The sequence below is a fragment of the Sinohyriopsis cumingii genome, chromosome 10 (assembly GCF_028554795.1).
Source record: "Sinohyriopsis cumingii isolate HCF-2022 chromosome 10, ASM2855479v2, whole genome shotgun sequence".
Classification (NCBI taxonomy): domain Eukaryota; kingdom Metazoa; phylum Mollusca; class Bivalvia; order Unionida; family Unionidae; genus Sinohyriopsis; species Sinohyriopsis cumingii.
In genome coordinates, this window is record NC_142970.1 from 23637718 (window position 1) to 23658249 (window position 20532).

The 20532-nt window shown below is 35.5% G+C and overlaps 1 protein-coding gene across 9 annotated transcripts in view; it reads left to right on the forward strand.

The window, feature by feature from the left end:
• Nucleotides 1-20296, forward strand: part of LOC149789724 (uncharacterized) — a 168568-nt gene extending 148272 nt beyond the window's left edge. For all 9 annotated transcript variants that reach the window (XM_089971734.1, XM_089971733.1, XM_089971735.1 and 6 more), the window contains 9 exons: nt 5301-5582; nt 6047-6328; nt 6760-7041; nt 7853-8131; nt 8699-8974; nt 11024-11299; nt 13176-13214; nt 15547-15650; nt 17300-20296. In XM_089971734.1, coding sequence (XP_089827860.1) covers nt 5301-5582; nt 6047-6328; nt 6760-7041; nt 7853-8131; nt 8699-8974; nt 11024-11299; nt 13176-13214; nt 15547-15650; nt 17300-17551 — 2072 coding nt within the window. In that variant the 3' untranslated portion in view covers nt 17552-20296. The remainder of the gene's footprint in view (nt 1-5300; nt 5583-6046; nt 6329-6759; nt 7042-7852; nt 8132-8698; nt 8975-11023; nt 11300-13175; nt 13215-15546; nt 15651-17299) is intronic.
• Nucleotides 20297-20532: the final 236 nt, after the last annotated feature.

The window sequence follows — 20532 nt, forward strand, 5'->3', positions numbered from 1 at the left end:
GATTATCTAGAGATCAAGTATCTTACTATTAATACCACAAAAACATACTATTGCATACCTCAAGCAATGCAAGCTGTAATTAAGACATACAACAGAAGCTACAGCAGACACACAATAAGATGATTTTGGAGGAAAAAAAATATTCAACATAAAAGTGTTTGCATTTTCTATTTTCAAAAGGTAGACTCATGCAGAAACGTACCTTTGAAACGCATGTTTCGTGCTTTAAATGTTACTGTCGGAATCATTTAAAAGGTGATGTAAATTTAGACAAATCCCCATCCCCGCGCGTACACAATAAAAATCTTTGTCATGATTTATCATTTCCTATAAATCACTGCAAAAATGAGGCTTGTTTCAAACTTTATATCTATCCCAACAGGAGAATCAAATTCAAGAACTAAAAAAATTAATGATAATGATGGTTTTGATAAGAAAGTCAAAATGATTTAAAAGGCCATATAACGATAAATTCATTTACTTTTTTCTTTCTAGAGATTGACATAACATTCACTGTTCGCTATGCATATTTATAATATGGTGTAAGTTATAGTCACGTTACTGATGAATGGTTTCTCTTAAGTGTTTATAACATAAAATATTAGTGAAGTAAGCAGCCTTTCCATCTTTCTCTAAGGTTTCAGATGAAAGTTGGAAGATTTTAATACTCCTTTGGAAGCATTGTACTATATATATATATATATATATATATATATATATATATATATATATATATATATATATATATATATATATATATATATATATATATATATATATATATATATATAGGTCCCATGTACGCTGACCTTCAACTTTAAATATAGGCTTATAGACAGTTACTTTCACATTTTAACTGGCATTATACATACTCTACTTTGGTCGAGTGGTCTAAAGCGCTCTCCGTTACGGATTACTGCCATCTCACCTCTGCGTAAGTTCGAGTCTCGGATTCGGCCAATGTGGGTATGTGAGAAAGCTTGCCAGTAGCTTCTCGAGGGTCGGTTGCTCTTTCCGAGGTTTTCCTGGGTTCTTCCTTCACCATTAATACTGGCCGCCACGTATAACCGTGTACTGAAAAATGGCGTTAAACCCTACAACAACAACAACAACAACAACAACATACTCTACTTCTATATATCGGGTCCTGCGTGTCCGAGTGGTTTAAAGCGCTCACCATTCGGATTATTGCCATCTCACCTTTTGTGCTCGGCTTACGTGGGTACGTGAGAAAGCTTGCAACTAGTTTCTTATAGGTCGGCGGTTCGTCTGATGTTTTCCCGGATTTTCTTCCACCAGTTATGCATGCCAACATGTATTGCATCTCTTGTGATGAAAATAGTGTTAAACCCAACAACAACTTTTATAAATTGTATGATTCTGTTAGCGTCAAAGAAGCTTAAAGAAATCATGGTCACACAAACTACCGGCAATGCGACCTTAACATTTATGCTTCCCACGGGATCGCTATGAAACATATTTGAAGTCTGCGTTACAGGAAGTATGACCTCCAAATCCATTCCCTTTCCAGCGGGAGAATTCAGGTCCGTTCAGCACGGTCTTAATGCGAAGGATGAGGAAGGGACATGTTTTAGTTTAGGGATAGTGACGTTCATTAGTAAAAAGCCCATACAAGCGATAAGGCTTCTGTGACCAATGCGTGTTATGTTAGGATGCCTATCTACCTATCCAATAGTTGTCCACCTCATCACATACCGTACCACCTACTACCTAATACCCAACGGTTCAACCTACTACCTAATACATACCGATACATGGACTGAGAGAATAGGTGACAGAAGCAGAGATATCTAAGAACGTGGTTTGCTTCAAAGACTGAACACCTTGTGAAAGCAATAATATGGAATCTGATTGAAAGACCTTCATCACTGTACAATATTCTTATTACATACATACAGTAGTAACAGAAAGACACACCGTAAGATATTAAACAAGTAAATAGGAAGATGACATTTATATATTTTCTATTAGCAAATGGAAGATGGGAGCAAAATAACGTTATTCAAATGCATTGAATAATTTAACGAGACATTTAAAAAAATTAACATCGATTCAGTAAGACATGGATGTCTTTAAATTGAATACAGTATGCACATTTTCAGCACCCATAAAACCTGAAGTAACTGGTCACACACACACATACACATGCACACACAAATACACATACCCTACAAGCAATATTACCCTCAACACCACAAAAGGCATTATCATTGAGGATATAGTCGTTGGAGGAGGGATGGTCTGGGCAGTGCTCTTCTCTTTTGGAGAATCTAGGTCCGTTCAATATGTGTTTAACGAGGTGGAGGAGGCGGACACCTGCATTAATCTAGAGATTGTCAATGTTGTCACCATCAACCTAAACTAAAAGTGATGAAACCGAAAGTGTTAATGCCTGGTGCAGAACGAAATCATTCCTCTCAACCAGTTCTTTTCTATCGTACTAATGGTGACTTCAGTACCAGAATTAGCACAGATTATTAGAAATATCATTGGCAACCATGGTCTAGGTAATGCAACAACGGTTCCCTCCTACTGACGGAATGCACTAAACACGACCACCTAATCAACAACACTTTCAAACCGAAACAACACGTCGTGTATGCACCCATGCTCCAAGCACTGGCACCTCAATGAGAAAGTCATTGCTGCAGAAGAGAAGTGCAGAATGCTGAAATGACCACAGGTTTATAGTGTTCAAACTCAATATATACTCGTACAAGCGGAAAGGCAACAAATAATACTGAGTCAACCATCGGGGTATATGCATGCTTTCAATAGATGAATCGCTTTGAATGTCATATTTACCACAGACGCCAGGCTGAAAATCAGTGTGCCTTAAGAATATGATGGGGGCTCCACATACACGGTGCTTGCAGCTTGTAAACTCTAGGATAAATGCCAGGAACAGAACTCCAACCTGTTCTCCAGTACATTCATCGAATTGGTTTGGCACTTCCATTATGGCATACTCGCCTCTATCCTGGGCAACGGTGAATAAAATGAACCGTTTCCAGTCACTACTGATATCAAGCAAGGCTGTGCGTTGGCCACAACCCTCTTCAGTATGATGTTCTCTACCATGTTTATTAACTCTTTAAGGGCATTGGAATTTACAGCAGATGCGGACTGGTGGTACTCTCTTCCGCCCGAGGAATCTGCACGCAACGTCTAATTAACAGAAAGTGTTCGTGCTCTGTTTGCTGACATATGTTCCCTAGATGCCAAATTTGAGTATGACATTATCAGAGCATGGTCCATTTCTCTTTAGTATATGTCGCTTTCGGTGTCACAATCAGAACGCAGAGGAAATAAATCAACTTACACCAGGAAAGTATCACACAGAGCCTACTATTAGTGATATTCGCTGTCTCTGAAAAATGTAGCATGGCAGTGGACAAGCTTATCTATGTCAGCAGTACCCTGTCACTTACAGAACACACTGATGAAACCAGCAGCAGAATTGTTTAAAAAAATAGTGTCCTTCGGTAGGCTATGCAGATATGTATGGGAACGCAGAGGAAACATTCTGGAAACAAATATAAAACTAGACAAAAGGAAAGTGTGACCTACCCTGCTGTATGCATGCGAAACCTAGATAAAATTCAGACACTATGCCAAGAAACTGAATCATTTTCACAGGGCTTACTGAGAAAACTGATGAGGATAATATGTCCGGACATGGCCCCTGCTATTGTGGTTTTCACACGGACAGGCAATCCAAGCATCCATGTCCTGCTGATGAAATCACGGATGAGATGAACGGACCACCTCACTAGGATGTCAAACAATCGACTATCAAGAAAGATAATGCATAGCGAGCTGAAGGATGATAAATTATTTCACGCAGTCCAGACGAAACAATTCAAAGATTCACGACATATATGGACCTGACAAAAACCTTTGATACAATCAGTCATGCGGCGTATTGAACATCATGGAAAATCGGTTTCTTTTACACATTCATCGTATTGGTTCGCCAATTACATGATGTCTTACTCGCTTATTTCGTGGGCGACGGTGAGTAATATGAAACATTTCCAGTCACCAATGGAATCAAGCAAGGATGTGTGTTGGCCACGGCCCTCTTCAGTATGATGTTCTTTGCCATGTTTACTAACTCTTTACGTAATAAAGACATTGGAATATTCAGCAGATACGGATTGGTGGTACTCTCTTTAATCCGAGGAACCTGCATGCAAAGTCTAATTAACTAAACATGTTCGTGCTCTATTTGCTGACGATTGTTCCCTAAATGCCAAATCTGAGTATGACATTATCAGAGTAGGGTCCATTTCTCTTTAGTATATGCCGCTTTCGCTGTCACAATCAGGAGGCTGAGGAAATATATCAGCCTTCATCAGGAAAGTATTACGAAGAGCCTACCATCAGATTAATTGGTCACACCCGCCTGGCAGTGGACAAGTTCACCCATGTCGGCAGTACCCTGCCACTTACAGTATATACTTATGATGATACTAAGTACAGAACTGTTAAATAAAGTGTGTCTTTCGGCATACTATGCGGACATGTATGAAAACGCAGAGCGTCATTCTTCAACAAATATGAAAGTAGACATAACGAAAGCGATGCCGATCCCGCTGTATGAATGTCAAACCTAGATGGAGTTCAGACAACATGCCAAGATGCCAAGAACCTAAACCATTTTCACAGGGTCTTCCTGGGGAAACTGTTAAAGATAAGATGCCAGGATATGGTCCCTGACATTGTTGCTTTCAAAGGAGAAGGCAATCCACGCATTCAAACCCTGCATGTTAAATCTCAGAACTGAAGCACGCTCTCTATTAAACAAGAAGTTCCAAGCGACATCTCCTCTCAAGTGTGCCTAAGACAGTTCAGAGTACAACATGGCGTGATCAGCCACTCACGAACTCAGATGGATGTCAGAGTTATCTACGAACTCGAAGAAGGACGAATAGTACCTATCTGGTACGTCAGACTGTCTGACAGAAGGATATACTGTTTCTTGCTGCACTGCAGACTGGGTATCTTCGACAAAACAATCATATACTGTAGTATGACTTTTAGTAAGGCATATTAGTATGTGAAATATACAAGTAAAGTTTCGATTGACGATAGACATTAAGATGATTCACAACTTTATTAAAGGACGAAATGTTCGGCACCGAAACAAGATATTAATATACTCAGGAGTTTGTTCATATTTTATTGAGACAATATAAAGACTTAAATGTGATTTGCATGCATTTATTTATATTATTATTATAGCATACTTTAATATATACCACCTGATTTTGTAGCGCCTCAAAAGCCTGAAGTAAACGTGATTACACAAACAATCAGCAATGTGACCATGAGCATTACCCTTTCCACGGGATCCCTAGGAAACACATTTGAAGTCAACATCACAGGAAGCGGGACATCCAGGTCCGTGTCCCTCTCTCTCGGTGGATCAAGATCCATTCAGCACGTGTTTAATGAGGTGGCAGATGCGGGCACGTGTTTTAAGCTTGATATCGTCACCCTTGTCACTAACAATCCGATTAAAAGTGATACAGCAACTGTTACTAATGCATGTTATGGTAAGATACCTATCCACTCGACTGATACTTTTCTACCTTATTACCTACTCCTCCAATTACGTACATAACAAGTTGCACGCCTATATGCAGAGAGTTTGCCAACTTGCAGAAATATAAACACATCTGCTTTACCATAGAAAATAAGTGAACTGCCACTCACATCAGTACGTCGGACCATTGTAAACAAACTATACTTCAGGTACACAAACGATGGCGATGTACAGACAAAACAAAACAAAACAAAACTGAACAATGTCAAGACAAACACAAATAAATCAAAATGCATGCGTTTTATATTAGTCAGGACTATTGGTACATCAGGACGTGCTAGAATTATGCCTTTTGAGACGTTCAAGATTTTTTCAAGACTTGTCAAAAGCTGTAACAGGCATTTAGTAGAATTAAGTTTTCTTTTAGAATAATGATGTCTGTTTAATATATTAATATATCCCATTATTTTTCAGCACCCAAAAGCCCAGGAATAACTGTGGTAACCCAAACTACCAGCAATGTCACACTAAATATTACGCTTCCTGAGGCATCTCTAGGCAGCACATTTGAAGTCAATGTCACAGGAGGAGGGATGGTCCGGTATGTGTCGCTCCCACTTGGAGGATCTAGGTCCGTTCAGTATGTGTTTAATGAGATTGTGGAGGCGGGCACCTGCTTTAGTCTAGTGATTGTCAACTTTGTCATTAACAATCCAATTAAAAGTGATAAAACGGATGTTTCCAGCGCGTGTTATGGTAAGGGACCTATGTACTCACCCTATTATTTACTTTTTACCTATCAATTTAACTACCAGCAATTAGACACATAGCAATGCAAATAGGCAGACAAAAAAGACAAACGGGCATCTGCTACATCCTATATTTTGAGTATCGTATCACAGGCATCACGGTCCTATATGGCAAAGTGTCGTTTAAGAAGGCATCCTGTATTATCGATATAACTGCAGTTATGGTACACAACAAAGATCAAGGTTGTTCGGAAACATAATTTTAAAAAATGTATAATTTGTTATTTTAAGGTTGAAAGTAGAACGCAGAAACAATGCATTCAAATACTCTTCAAAATTTTTATAGTTTGTAAAGACACTAATACAACAGAAAATGAATCAGAGCGGGAAATGATATTAAAGCATTCTTATATATATATATATATATATATGTTTTAGCTCCTAAAAAGCCTGAAGTAAATGTGATCACGCAAACTACCAGCAGTGTGACAGTGAACATTACGCTTCCCACGTTGTCCTTGGGAAACACTTTTGAAATCAAGGTCACAGGAGGCGGAGCGTTTAGGTCCGTGCCCTTCACTATAGGAGTATCCAGGTCCCTTCAGCACGTGTTTAATGAAGTGGCGGAAGCAGGAACCTGTTTTGGTCTAGAATTCGTGATAGTCGTCGCTAAGAACCCAGTCAAAAGTGATACAACAATTCTATCCAATGCATGTTACGGTATGAAACACACCCATCTATCCCATACTTCACTACATCACTATCTATACAACCAATTACCTGCCTAACTACCTAGTTATCGATAGGCATTTAGTACTCAAACAGGATTATATAAATATATGGTCACCAGCTTTAGTATGCGGAACAACAGTATGCCTCAGCATAGTATGTCTTTTAATGATATCAGCTACACGTGGAATATGCATTCAGTAGCAAACTACAGACATTGTTGTCTTTGGAGGATCCAGGTCCAACCAATATGTGATTAATGTGATAGCAGAGTAAGATATCTAGAGCTTCTCGCTAACAATCCGAAGAAAGAGATAAAATGATTCTTACCGGCACCAATTACTCGTGCAAAACTCTTTCATCTTACTACCTACTTGATGCCTAATTTCTTACGTATCAACTGATATATAGTAAGGCAAACAAACAGACTGAAAGACACGGGAACACCTTTTACACTACGGCGACTAAGAACCTAGTACAAAATGGTACTAAAATATACGTAGGCGTGACTCTTAACAAGGAGTTTCATGTACAAGTTATGCCAACAGTTGCTATGGGCGGCCAACATTCAGATGTTTAAGAAAATAATAATATAACAAGAAGCTGACGCCGTGTCTTTTTAAAGAAGAAAGTTTGATGTAGAAATATGGTATTATTATTGTTATCAAATTGTGAATATTTCTTAAAACATCATTAAAACTGATATTGTCAATGCTTATATCCTAATTGTATTTACAATTGACAATATTCATACCCTAATCATTGTTACAAATATTATATTTCCACCCTGTTATTCTTTTAGCCCCTTCAAAACCGCAAGTAGATGTGGTCGCACAAACCACCATGAACATAGCCTTGAATATTACGCTTCCCACGGGATCCCTAGGAAATAATTTTGAAGTCAAGGTGACAGGAGGAGTGAAGTCCATATATGTGCCCCTCTCTGTTGGTGGATCCAGGTCTGTGCAGCACGTGTTTAATGAGGTGGCGAATGCTGGCACTTGTTTTATTCTAGAGATTGTCATCCTCGTTAGTAACAACCCGATAAAAAGTGATAAAACTGTTACCAGTTCGTGTTATGGTAAGATATATCTCCACCCATCGAATGTTATCCTACCTTACCAAGTACAATGTCACCACCTACCACACCACAAACCTATGCATTGTTATACAGGTTACCTAATGAGCAGGAGTAACTTTTTTTCGTGCACATGCATTGCTCTAGAGTGTGTATCTAGCCACCACACCAGTATGACACGTACAGAATACGACTTCTAACAATGCCAGCTATGTAGCAATACACAAATAAAACGATCTTAAGAAAAAGAAAAAAAAAATCAAATATGTATTTATTAACGGAAGATGGGTGCATAAACAGATGATAGCTGTTGAAAGTTGTCCTATGCATAAACTAACAGTAAATGTGGTCTGCAAAACTTATAGAGTGTACCGTGCCTAATATTGGTGAAAGTATGTTTGTTATCTTTTATGAAAATAGTACCTCTTTACTTGTGCATTGCATACTTTGTAACTGGTTTTACAACTTGATCAAAATTTAAGGTAACTTAGAAGGAAATATAACTTTAGCACGTGTTTCAGTGTATCGATCGAAAGAAATTACTTTTGTTTTCGTTTCTGTTTGCATTAGTGCCTTTCAAGCCAACTGCAAGCATTGTTGAACAGGCCATGAATTACATCACATTCAATATTGCCTTGCAAGCAGGAAGTACAGGAAAATCGTTTAATATTAAAGTCATTGGTGGAAAACAATATGACCTTGGAATTCCAGAGGGATCAACCGATGTCCAGTTTGTACTCAACGAAACTGCCATTCCAGGCACATGTTTCACATTACAACTTAAGACACTGAGTTTGGGAAATGTAACACAGAGTGAGGCATCATCAATTCCAAACACTTGCTATGGTATGTTTTATTAAATTTACAAGTGTTGAATGTTTTAATACGTGCTAATATGTGTGTTCATATATATATATATATATATATATATATATATATATATATATATATATATATATATATATATATATATATATATATATATATATATATATATATATATATACGTATCATCGTCGTTTTATGTTTTCACTTGTGGATGTGAGTGACTTTGAACTCAAATTTTAATCAACATCGTGTTTGCTGTTTCCAATCGTAAACAAAAGTCAGGTGGCCTAAACGTCAACAAAACTCAATCACAGACAAATATTAAGCACACGGTATAAATATGTATAAAAACTTATTTCCTTCTAACCGGCATACGTGTTTCATTTCTTTTTTTAAAAAAAACAAATGTATTTAGTAAATATTAATTTATTTTGTCTTCTGTCGAGTAAATTGTTTTTCATTCCGTATGACGATGCAACAGTATCTCATTCTTACAGATTGTTTTACATTTTTTTGAACTGAAAAACTTCGAGATTTTACAAGTACTTTTAAAACGTCCAACAGATTAGCTTGAATCAGAGAACCTTGTTGACGTACCGAGTTCCCCACATTGAACACTACTTTCACTTTGAATTTCAATTACTCTACATGAATACAGATATAAAGTAGCTTCGGATTCAGCGTAGCAGCCACTGCTTGCGTTGAAAATTCAATTTACAACTATGAGCGACCATCTCCGTGCAACTGTTGAGGACCATGGCTTTTTAAAGATATGTGGATTCTCTTTCCAGCTTACGACTGACAATAACACGTGATATGAGATGAAGTTCAAATAGTATATAATAAGGTCGATTAAGGCATAGAAACACTGCATTGTTTTAGTTAATGAAACAAATATTACCTCAGTATCACAATAAGATTGTACAATTAATACCTGCAAATATTGCTCCAATTTCTTCAACCAAACACCCAACTTTGTGCCAGTAATTTATGGATTTCATCCGCGCAGCAATACGTTAGAAGATTATTGGTGTGTGTGTGTGTGTGTGTGTGTGTGTGTGTTCCACTCGTTCATTCTAATTTACCTTTTGCTACTTTGATGTTTCTTCTCTGTTGATACAAAAGATGGCACGATGAATCTTAGGACGTTTTTAGAGTATATCTTGTTATTTTTATAAAGCTAAACGGGTTACATCTGTTTTGTCTGTCAGTTTGTATGTATGTCTTTCTCTCTAAGGAGACAACGTATGCCACTAGCCAATATCGGATATGCTTACACCCATGTGTGAAATAATTCTTAAGCTAAGATCACGGGCTCTAGAACACGGGGACGATCAAGCAAGAAAGGTGCAATAACGTAACTGGTGAGTCAGCATTTATGTATATAGGCTGTTGCTGTTTGACGACCATTACCAGGGAACAATTGTTGTGTTTTTTCGCCTAACCCGCCTGGTGGAAGCTCGAGCTGTCTATCATTTTGGAGTCTGCATGTACTTCAATACGTCAATCCACGTCGTAGAGTAACCTCAGTGATCGACATTAGATTAACGTCAATGTTAAAGGTTTTATCTTTGCTTAAGTATAGATGGCCCGAACAAAATGAGGTCTTCCAAAGCTGAATAGTACACAGGTCGCCCTGCTGGAATAAAATCAGGTCTCGCATAGCTAAACTGTACACAGGCCATTCCTACTGAAAAGGGGGTTCTAACAGTTGGACGGTACATAAGCCGTCCATGCAATGAAGAAGGGCTAACTCATAGAGGAACAGTACACAGGTCGTCTCTGTAATAGGAATCAACTCTCAAAGCAGCTGTATTATTTTAGCTACTTTCCGATACAGCATATATCATATGAGCACGATGTTGATGGTATAGGAACGTAATTTTCCCCTCGGCTAGGCATATGTGAACCCCGCTGTCAATCCGAATCGGTAGTAATAACACAAAAGAGAAAGGACGTGCAAAACAGAGCAATCTAAAATGTGTTTCCTCTTTTTCATCGTTCTGTTGCAGATTCTTACGGGAATATACGACAACATACGTACACAATGTCTTTCTTTTTGCACAGCTCCAAAAAGACCACAGGTATGTGTTGTGGAAACCACGATCAAAAACATCAAACTGAATATCTCCATCTCATCTGATAGTTTATTCAAGTCTTTCCAAATAAGATGGACTAGTGACACTGCAAAGACAGTGGACCTTCCACCTGGTGCTACATCAGCTCTTTACGTGTTTGACAGCCCAGCAGAAGCCGGCACGTGCTTTACATTTGAGATCGTCGCTATTGCTGCAGACGATAGGGCCAGGAGTAATGTGTTTGCTATAAATAATACGTGTTATGGTAAGTTTAAAGGTCAATGGTGAACATTGGTAACTAATGACAGTTTTCCTTCATCGAACGAAATGTTGAAATATATTTGCATGGTTAAACGGTGTAAAAGTATAAGGCTATGGATATCGTCTGAATTGTTGCCAATTTATGCCGTAATTGATAGCACAATGATCGATATATATGGAAAAAAAACTGAAAAGTGTTGTAAGGACGTGTTATTCTTTAAGATGTTATGCTATTTTTTCGCTGATGTGTGATTTTCTATGTTGCCTTCAGACTTTTTAATCGTGGTATGCTTTATATATCACCCACATTACCTAATTTATGGATTGCTGACTAATCATTGGTCACTGCTACCACTTGAAAGATGTAATAAAACAACACAGCTTCAAGCCTGGCGTCTTGCATGTGAACAGGTCATATACCATCATGATTATAAGTATAGAACATATATTCAAGTTGAGATGGTTATAACATAAAATCATCAGATCTTGTTTTTGGGGAAAATATTATATACTGCTATTTATATTTAATTCGTGTGTTGTCTTTTGTCCATGATCATAGGTTTTGTATATTTCATTAATATTGTGGTTGACCTTTTTCCATACTTGATGATAGGAAATGGACCTGCCTGACTGATTTTATTTTGATCAACAACATATAAGATAGCTAATTGTTCTTTTTGGTTCCTGATTATTTACTAACATTATCGGTATTGTTAGCTAACATGTTTACTTGCGTTTAAATTCAGGATCTTTATATTTTCCTCGGCGATTTCCGGTACACCCGCTGTTTGCCATGGTTTTTTCCTAAAATGTTAGAAGAGACCTGATCTTGTTGACAACTAAGAACATTTTAGAAATGAACTTTTGACCTTCATCATGGTCATCATATTGTGACTTAGGTTTTCAATATAAGGAGGATTACTCATAACTCTTTCCTTCCATATTTTAGTACCAGTTTTAAATAAATCAATTTTATTTGTGTTTCATGTAATTTTCGGGAGTATTTGTTTATTTCAAGCATGTATTGGAATTGCAAAAGTACTCCATAATAATCTGGGACTAAATCATTTTTTGGGATTATTTTGAATTGATTCAAGGACATTTTGGATTACATTATTAGAAAACATACAGTCCTTTAGCACAAAAGCTCTGTTCCAGGCTATTCGTCAACTGTAGATTCAAATTTGGAATTCATTCGGAATACCTTTTACTTTTGGACTTGTGATATATTTTTGGAACCGTTTGGAATTTAGTTCACAATACTGGAATTTCTTTATAAATTTTATCTGTGTTCAAGGAAACAATTTATATTTTGAATTTCTTAAAACTCTTTTCTGTTTCGTATTGTAAGGAGTGATAACAATACTGAGATTTATGTTCTTTCAAACGACGTTTTATTCTCAGATAAAAACTTTGATTTTTGCATAAAATATGACGCTTGTAAGAAGGCAGAGTTGGTGATCCAATCAATTTTTAGCATAATGAAGTGACAGTTCAATCACTCCTCCAATAATGTAATATAGCAATATTGCAGTGATTTCGCTACTACAACAGTTACTACTACTGGGTTGTTATTTGCTAAAATTTAATGATGTATTTACTGAGTTGCCCTCTACGAAAAAACTGATATTATCCTACATTTGAATTTAGATTCTTAAACATCTTTTTTTCTAGAAAGATGATGTATATTTATTTATTTATTTTCTATTTACTTATTTATTTATTTATTCGTTTTTGAAAACCGTTGCATAATTTGTAATACTTGAAATGAATTAATGATTTTATCCCATCTAGCAAAAACCCATGTATGTGAAAATGCTTGCAGAGTTTAATCGTGTCGTATAGTTCTATGTTAAATTGTATTCTTTCTTTTTGTCTAGCTTCGTTTCCGGTTCCGCCTGGTTCACTCTCCGCAGAAGGTAAGGGTACACTTTAAAAATTCGAAATTCATCCGGCCTCAAAGAGCATGCCGTCCCCGCCACAAATCAAACATACAGTTCCTGTGATGCTTTGCTCTCTTAAGTCAGCCGTATCCAAAAAAACTGTCAACGTCCTTTGCTGTTGAGCTCACATAAGAAAGCCGTCTTGAAAATAAGCTGTCAAATTCCTAAGATGTTTCGCTTCCTCAAATAAGCAGTATAAAACCGTTTTTTATAATGAATACCTAGCCGAACCGAAACTCTAAATTTTGTGTCTAAATACAATTATAAATATAACATTAACATAACCTTTATGGTCTTTACAACGAAAAGTATGGATATACACTTTTACACTCTTGTAACTCTTATGCCACGTGTTTAGGCTCGAATAAACAGTAACACAAGAAAGAGTGAAAACAACAAGCTTTGAAAAAAGACAATAATTTATTTACCTGAAAAGGTTCTGTAAAAATGAAAAAATATGAACTTACGATTTTATAGAACCAAATCCAAAATACTCCAAGAATAATCCAAGAGTAAAATTTTGTGAAGTCCTAGAAACAAATTGTTCTACTGATTTCAAGTTCGAATTCCGACGAAGAATCCAAGATGGAAGACGATGACGTATGCTGCATTATGTAGTGTTGAAGTTTACAGTTCCTTGTAGAAACAAGTATTATCACTCCCGTTTTGGAAATAAAAATAAATTTCTTATAAGAAATGTCTTTGATTAAGAATCTCACATGAGCACATGTATTTTGCAGAACAAAAAAAAATTAATCCTTTTGAATCAAAATAATTTGAAATAAGTCCAATCCAAGTAATTTGAAATAACTCCAAACAGCAGAACATACAACTTCCAGTTTAACAGCCCACCTTCTACTGACAATAATTCTCTAAAACATAGGTTATATGTCTTCCAAACGTAAACAAGGGGGTCACGTGATCATGTTTTAGAAGCTCATAGAAACTAAGTAATTGTTAAAGATCACGTCTATCCAGTGTGACCCTGAAGACAACCAATCATTTTATTCTACGAAATAAAAAATGAAAAAAATTGTTTACATCTTAAACACGAAGTCCCATCATGACCTCGACAACAACCAATCATTTTAAAATAAAGATGTAACTTGTTTACGTGATTGCCACAAATTTTGAAACAATGTCAGGATCCAGATCAACACCTGGTGTATATTAAACAGAGTCACGGTCAGAGTCTGAAAAATTTATCATCTCTAGAGAATAAATTTGCATTACAATAGCATGTAATAAAAAATGAAAAATAAATTTAAATCTGACAAAAATTAAATTGAAATAAATATATATTAAATCAGATACAAGTAAATCAAATATACATAACATAAAACCATGAGATAATTTTAAAACAGGAACCATTTTCCTATCTGACATTTTTACCCAAAAGACACACCTTCTGTACCTCCAAAGCAGGCATCAATTAGCCAAACATATCTCATTAATTAATGCAATAACTGCTGTTGCTTTTATATTTAATTACTTTCTTTTAATAATTCCTTTTTGTGTCCCTTCTTTACAAATCTGATAGCATAATGTTAGCGTTGCATAAAGGAATCAATAGATGAATCCACTAAATGTTATGAGAAGCATGAGTTGTTATATATATTGTTGTTTTATTATTGATTTTAAACTTCTGTTTTTCAACCAGGCATACATTAATTTATGACCAAAGCCATACATTATTTTGAGCAAATAAAAACTTGCACTTCTCACGTAGAAGCCGCTGCTTGCACAATATGCGCACTTTATACTTGTTGATAAAGTTTAATATTTACGCATTGAGTGCAATATCTAAAATACGACGTCGCAACTGTTTGCATTCAGAACAATAAATACTAGTGATCGAATTGCAATGTCGAGGATCCCGCCCCTATTTTAACCTACAAATTAGACAACTTTGTGTAAAGAAAATCTACATAACGTTCTCGTTGTAAATCTTGCTTCATTTCACGTAGAATATAATCTTGGTACCTCTATTTCTTATTTACGATTGAATTGCCCATGCGTACAGTAGACAAGTGCATCACATTATCGAATGTATTTCTGAAAAAATCAATTAAAAAGTAGATTGTAATTGAGGGATGAAAACAAATGCTTAGATTTATGCAATCGTTGTATATAACACATTAAGTACAGTTGACATGGCTAACACACACACACACACACACATACACACACACACAAACACAACACACACATACACACACACACACATACATATATATATATATATATATATATATATATATATATATATATATATATATATATATATATAGTTTCTTTATTATTGCAGAAAAAATGATAGTGGCTGTTTCGTCTGTGGGCGGTCTTATTTTTCTATGTTGCGCTGCAGCAGTTCTTTGTATAATTGTCATGAAAATGAAAAAGGCACATCAGGTAATTATCAAATCAGCTGAATTTCCTGCTGAATATGTTTAATTCTGTTCTCTAGAAATCTACCTCTCACTCGTTCTTCTTTGTTGTCGTCATCGTCAATATAAAAAGACACGCTTATATTGACTAACATGCAAAACCTATTTAGTCGCAAGCATTCACCGAACTCGTTGCAACCATCACTTGTCCTGATTTCAATTGGTGGTTAAGAACTCTTTACAAAATAGTCCTGATTGTTAATTGGTTTTAAGCATTCGCCGAACTTTTTTAAAATTAATAATGGTTTCAAGTACATATCACTGAAGCTTATCTTGTCAGAAGACTTCCATAGTTTCAAAGAAATAGTAAATAAAGTTACAAATATGACAAATGTTGCACGGTTATTTTATGGTTAGCGTAAAGACCGAACGAATGGAGGTCTGACGTCTACTATTAGGTCAGTCCAAGTTGGATGTCGTTCAATCTAAGACTGACAAAGACGGATGTCGTTCAGTCTAAGACTGACTAAGACGTATGTCGTTCAGTCCAAGTTGGATGTCGTTCAATCTAAGACTTCTAAGACGGATGTCATTCAGTTCAAGTCGGATGTCTTTCAATCTAAGACTGACTGAGACGGATGTCGTTCAGTCCAAGTCAGATGTCGTTCAGTCTAAGACTGGCTAAGATGTCGTTCAAAGACTAAGACGGATGTTGTTGTGCGCCTCAAGGCCAAGGACATTGCTTTACTTTTATTATTATTATTATTATTATTATTATTATTATTATGTGACCTTAAAATGCAATGTTGCTGTGCTCTAAAAGACAACAACTACAATAATATCAGGAACAACAACAACAACAACAACAACAACAACAACAATAATAATAATAATAATAATAATAATAATATTAGTCAGCCACATTTCTTTTTTTTTTCATCAAAGAAAGATAGTACTCCATATTTCTGACAATTACTGGATAGGTTTAACATAGATGTTATGAAAGTGAAAAAAATTGTATTATTTTCCAATTGCAAAATCACCTTGGAAGAATTAATAATTTGAAGTAATAAATCGAGAAGTTCCTGATATTATATGAAATCCGCATCTTTTGTATAAGAATCTGATGAAAAAAGGACATTGTGCTGCATTTTAATTTGTTTTTGGTCTTTGCCTAGTATTGATCGAAGTATTCTTTGTTCGGAACCAAACCATTTTTCTAAAAATGTAAGTTAAAGCTATATAAATTTATCAGCCGAATGAAAGTGGGTCCTTGGGCATACAATAGCTGCGCATGCATCGTTTCGTGCCAAGACATACAAATTTTACTCCAAGAACGTTGCACTTTTGAAAATTCCGAAATAATACCGTTCAAAACATAGGTTTTCTCCGTTTAACTCACTTGTAATCTAAATCTAAACCAGCACATTTATATCAGCTTAGATTATAATTTTTTGACGCGTGTTAAAAATGTTCTACGGTTTTTTCATTAGTTTGGATGCAAGAATAATGCAAGATGAAAACTTTTAATCACAATTTCAGCTGATTCTAACGAGCAAAACATTTGTCAAACTCATGAGAGAAATAATATTTCTTTATGAAATTAGAGTAAAAGATATTCAATTATGTACGAAAATGTTATGAATATTACAGGTAAAACTTTCTATTTTACAGAACAAGACATATTCTCCTCCTGGGCGTCACGGAAATCACCGATTGAGATCGCACCGTTACGGAAATCCCCGAAACATACCGGACTATTTCGGAACTTATTATCCAACGCATACTCATTCTTATAACCACCAGAGATATAATCTAGATCCCAAGACCAACAATGAAAATATCCAGGATTACATAACCAATCGCTCACAATTTTACAACTGGGGAAAATTGACTCCATTAAAAACATTCCAAACGTATAGATAGTAATATGTTACATACACATATTTGATAAACGCTGTCTACAAGACATATATATGACCTTTCCTTTGACTCATCTTTGGTAATCACAGAATCAGAAGACATATTTAAGATCTTCGGATATGTGTTCATTTGAGGAGATGAAATACTTGGTATTTATCGGTTTTAAGTTTTATATCTTTCATGATACATAAATAGTTGTGGGTCGCCATTTCCTTTGTCAAGACCGAAATTGTACTCGTCCTATCACGGAAACAGTTTTCTTTAGTTTATTCTAACTCGCATTAAAAGGATTCTACAACCATGACTTAATGGAGAATGAACGATAAATGCCGAGACAGCCAAATGTTTTACATACCGGAAACGGTGTTAAAATTACGTATACAACATTGTCAGAAATATATTGGGGGTAGATGAGACGAGCACGAGTAGGACTGAAAAAATATGCAATAAAGGAACACAGTTGAAGTGAAACTAGGATTCTGTTCCTATTAAATCGTAAAAAAATTGAACAGTAGACACATATGGTCAATAAATGGCCTCGTTTGGAGAATTTTCAAATACAGTTGATACAAAGAAGTCCACCACTGTATGTGTGTGTGTTTTTAGTTTTTAATAATATGTCATGTTGATGCAGTAGGTAAAGGTATAATTATGTGTTGTGTAAGCCAACATGCCCAAACAACTTATTTGTTAACAAATTCCATAATAGTTTTACATTTTGACATATACAACATCTCTGTCCGTGCATTGAGACACTTAAAGTGACATTTCATATATTTTGGCGAAGTTTTCCTGCACCAGGAGAACAAAAAAAAAAAGAAACATTATTTAATTAAAAATTTTGAATACAAATTTTAAGCAACCTGGAGACGACGTTCATCACCACCTGACTATACATTTACGTAACGTACTCTAAATGAAGGTTAATTCAAGTCCCGCGAATCCACCCGTTTTCAAGGGTACCATTGAACTTGAATTTCGTGGTTTCTACGCACCACGAATGTAAAGGCTCAATGAACAAATATACACGCGTTGAGAAAATATGACTCCTTCCATAATTCACGAATTTAATTATCGAGGAAAATGGCACTGCAAAACTACAGACATTGAAATGCACGAATTTATAGTACCACAGTCAAATGCGTTGAAGTACCGCAATTAATAAAATTGCTAATTCAGATCACATACAATAGTTTTAATATTGTCGTGAATTAAATAACCTTAATTGTCTTTGTCAATTGTTTTGATTGCTGCCAAATAATTGTAATTTCATCTCCCTACGGTACATTTGTTTGTTTATTTGAAGAATGTCATGCCAGCATACCAGTTACAAACATTTGTACGACAACACATTTTATCTTATTTAACATTTCAAAAACTCTGCTTAACATTTTCGCAATTATTTCCTATGCAACAATCTTTTTACCATGTTTTTTTGTTACATGATTTGTACGAATTTATATAATTTATTCAAAGGATAATTTTGATAAATGTTTGAGAAAGAGAGAGGGGGAGGGAGGGAAGGAGCGAGGAAGAAATATTAACTGTATATAAAGTACTGTGATGTGTTCGAATTTTTACTTTAAACAACTATTGTGGCATGTGAACAGTCTGCTTTCGCAATGATCTCTTACAATCTGTCAATATGTATGTATCTCTACCAGTGTGTGCATGTGTGTGTGTCTGTGTGTGTGTGTGTTATATGGCATACAATGCAGATATACAATGAGTGTGGCGCATATATCAATGAGTACGGTTTTCTCTAGTTGGCATGTTACTGCCAGATTTACATCGTTGTAGCAGTGGTATGAAATTCAAGCCATCTGCGCATGTACACAAAATCATGACAGCAACGTTTCATTTCTCTGCTTCATTCGGAGTTTCACTTTATCGTGTCATTCATTATTATGTTTGTTTTACAGCTCCCAAAAATCAAACTCTAACAATATGAAAAATCGTTTTGATGATAACAAGATCGTTTTCATGATAACAAAATCATTCTGATAACAAAATCGTTTTGATAACAAAATTGCTGGAATATCCTGCACACTTAAAATGAGTTAATTTGATAGAGCATGAACCATTCGTGACTCAGTGTTAATTTGATAAAGCATGAACCATTCGTGACTCAGAGTTAATTTGATAAAGCATGAACCATTCTTGACTCAGAGTTAATTTGATTTGTGCAATAGCGCTAAAATGGATAAAGGATTTAGCGAGGGCTTAAGGATACACGGACGGACATGTGCAAAGCGATATCTATCTTTTTCTATCACAGTCAACCATACAATCGAATTTCAAGTCAGGGGGAAGAGATAGTTGAAAATGCTTTAAAAGAATGTATTGGTTCAGCATGTCAAACTGTGTAACTATTATGTGAAAATCGTATTAAAAACGGCGTTTAAAATGGTATATATATATATATATATATATATATATATATATATATATATATATATATATATATATATATATATATATATATATAATACATTTTGCCGATTACAAATATGTAAAAGAACGATAAAATTACAATCTACACACTATCCTAGCTCTCATTAATACAAAGCCCCTGTCCTGAAAAGCAATGCCTTCCGTTGTTTTTGGACCTTATGTGTTGATCAGATTTTGCTAAAACTACAAGTAATAATCAAAAGTAACATCATTTCATTGTATCATTTATATTTCTTATTTAGAATGTGTAAACATTTAAAAATGTTACGAAGATAATATAATTTCCGAAATTGATGTTTTCTTTCCTTTTATTCATTTTCAGCTGACTAATAAAGTCATAAGATAAGCTTGAAGAAAAAACCTTGTATCTTGACACGAAACAGTTCTTGCATGTTGCAGGTGTTCATAGTTTGGCGTGTTCTGATACCCTCGTAAAGGACAAATCTGGTCATTAATAAAGAGTGTGAGTGGGGACAATGCTCATTTAAAACACTGTTGAATGTCTTCCCTGCAAGATATTGTGCAACGCC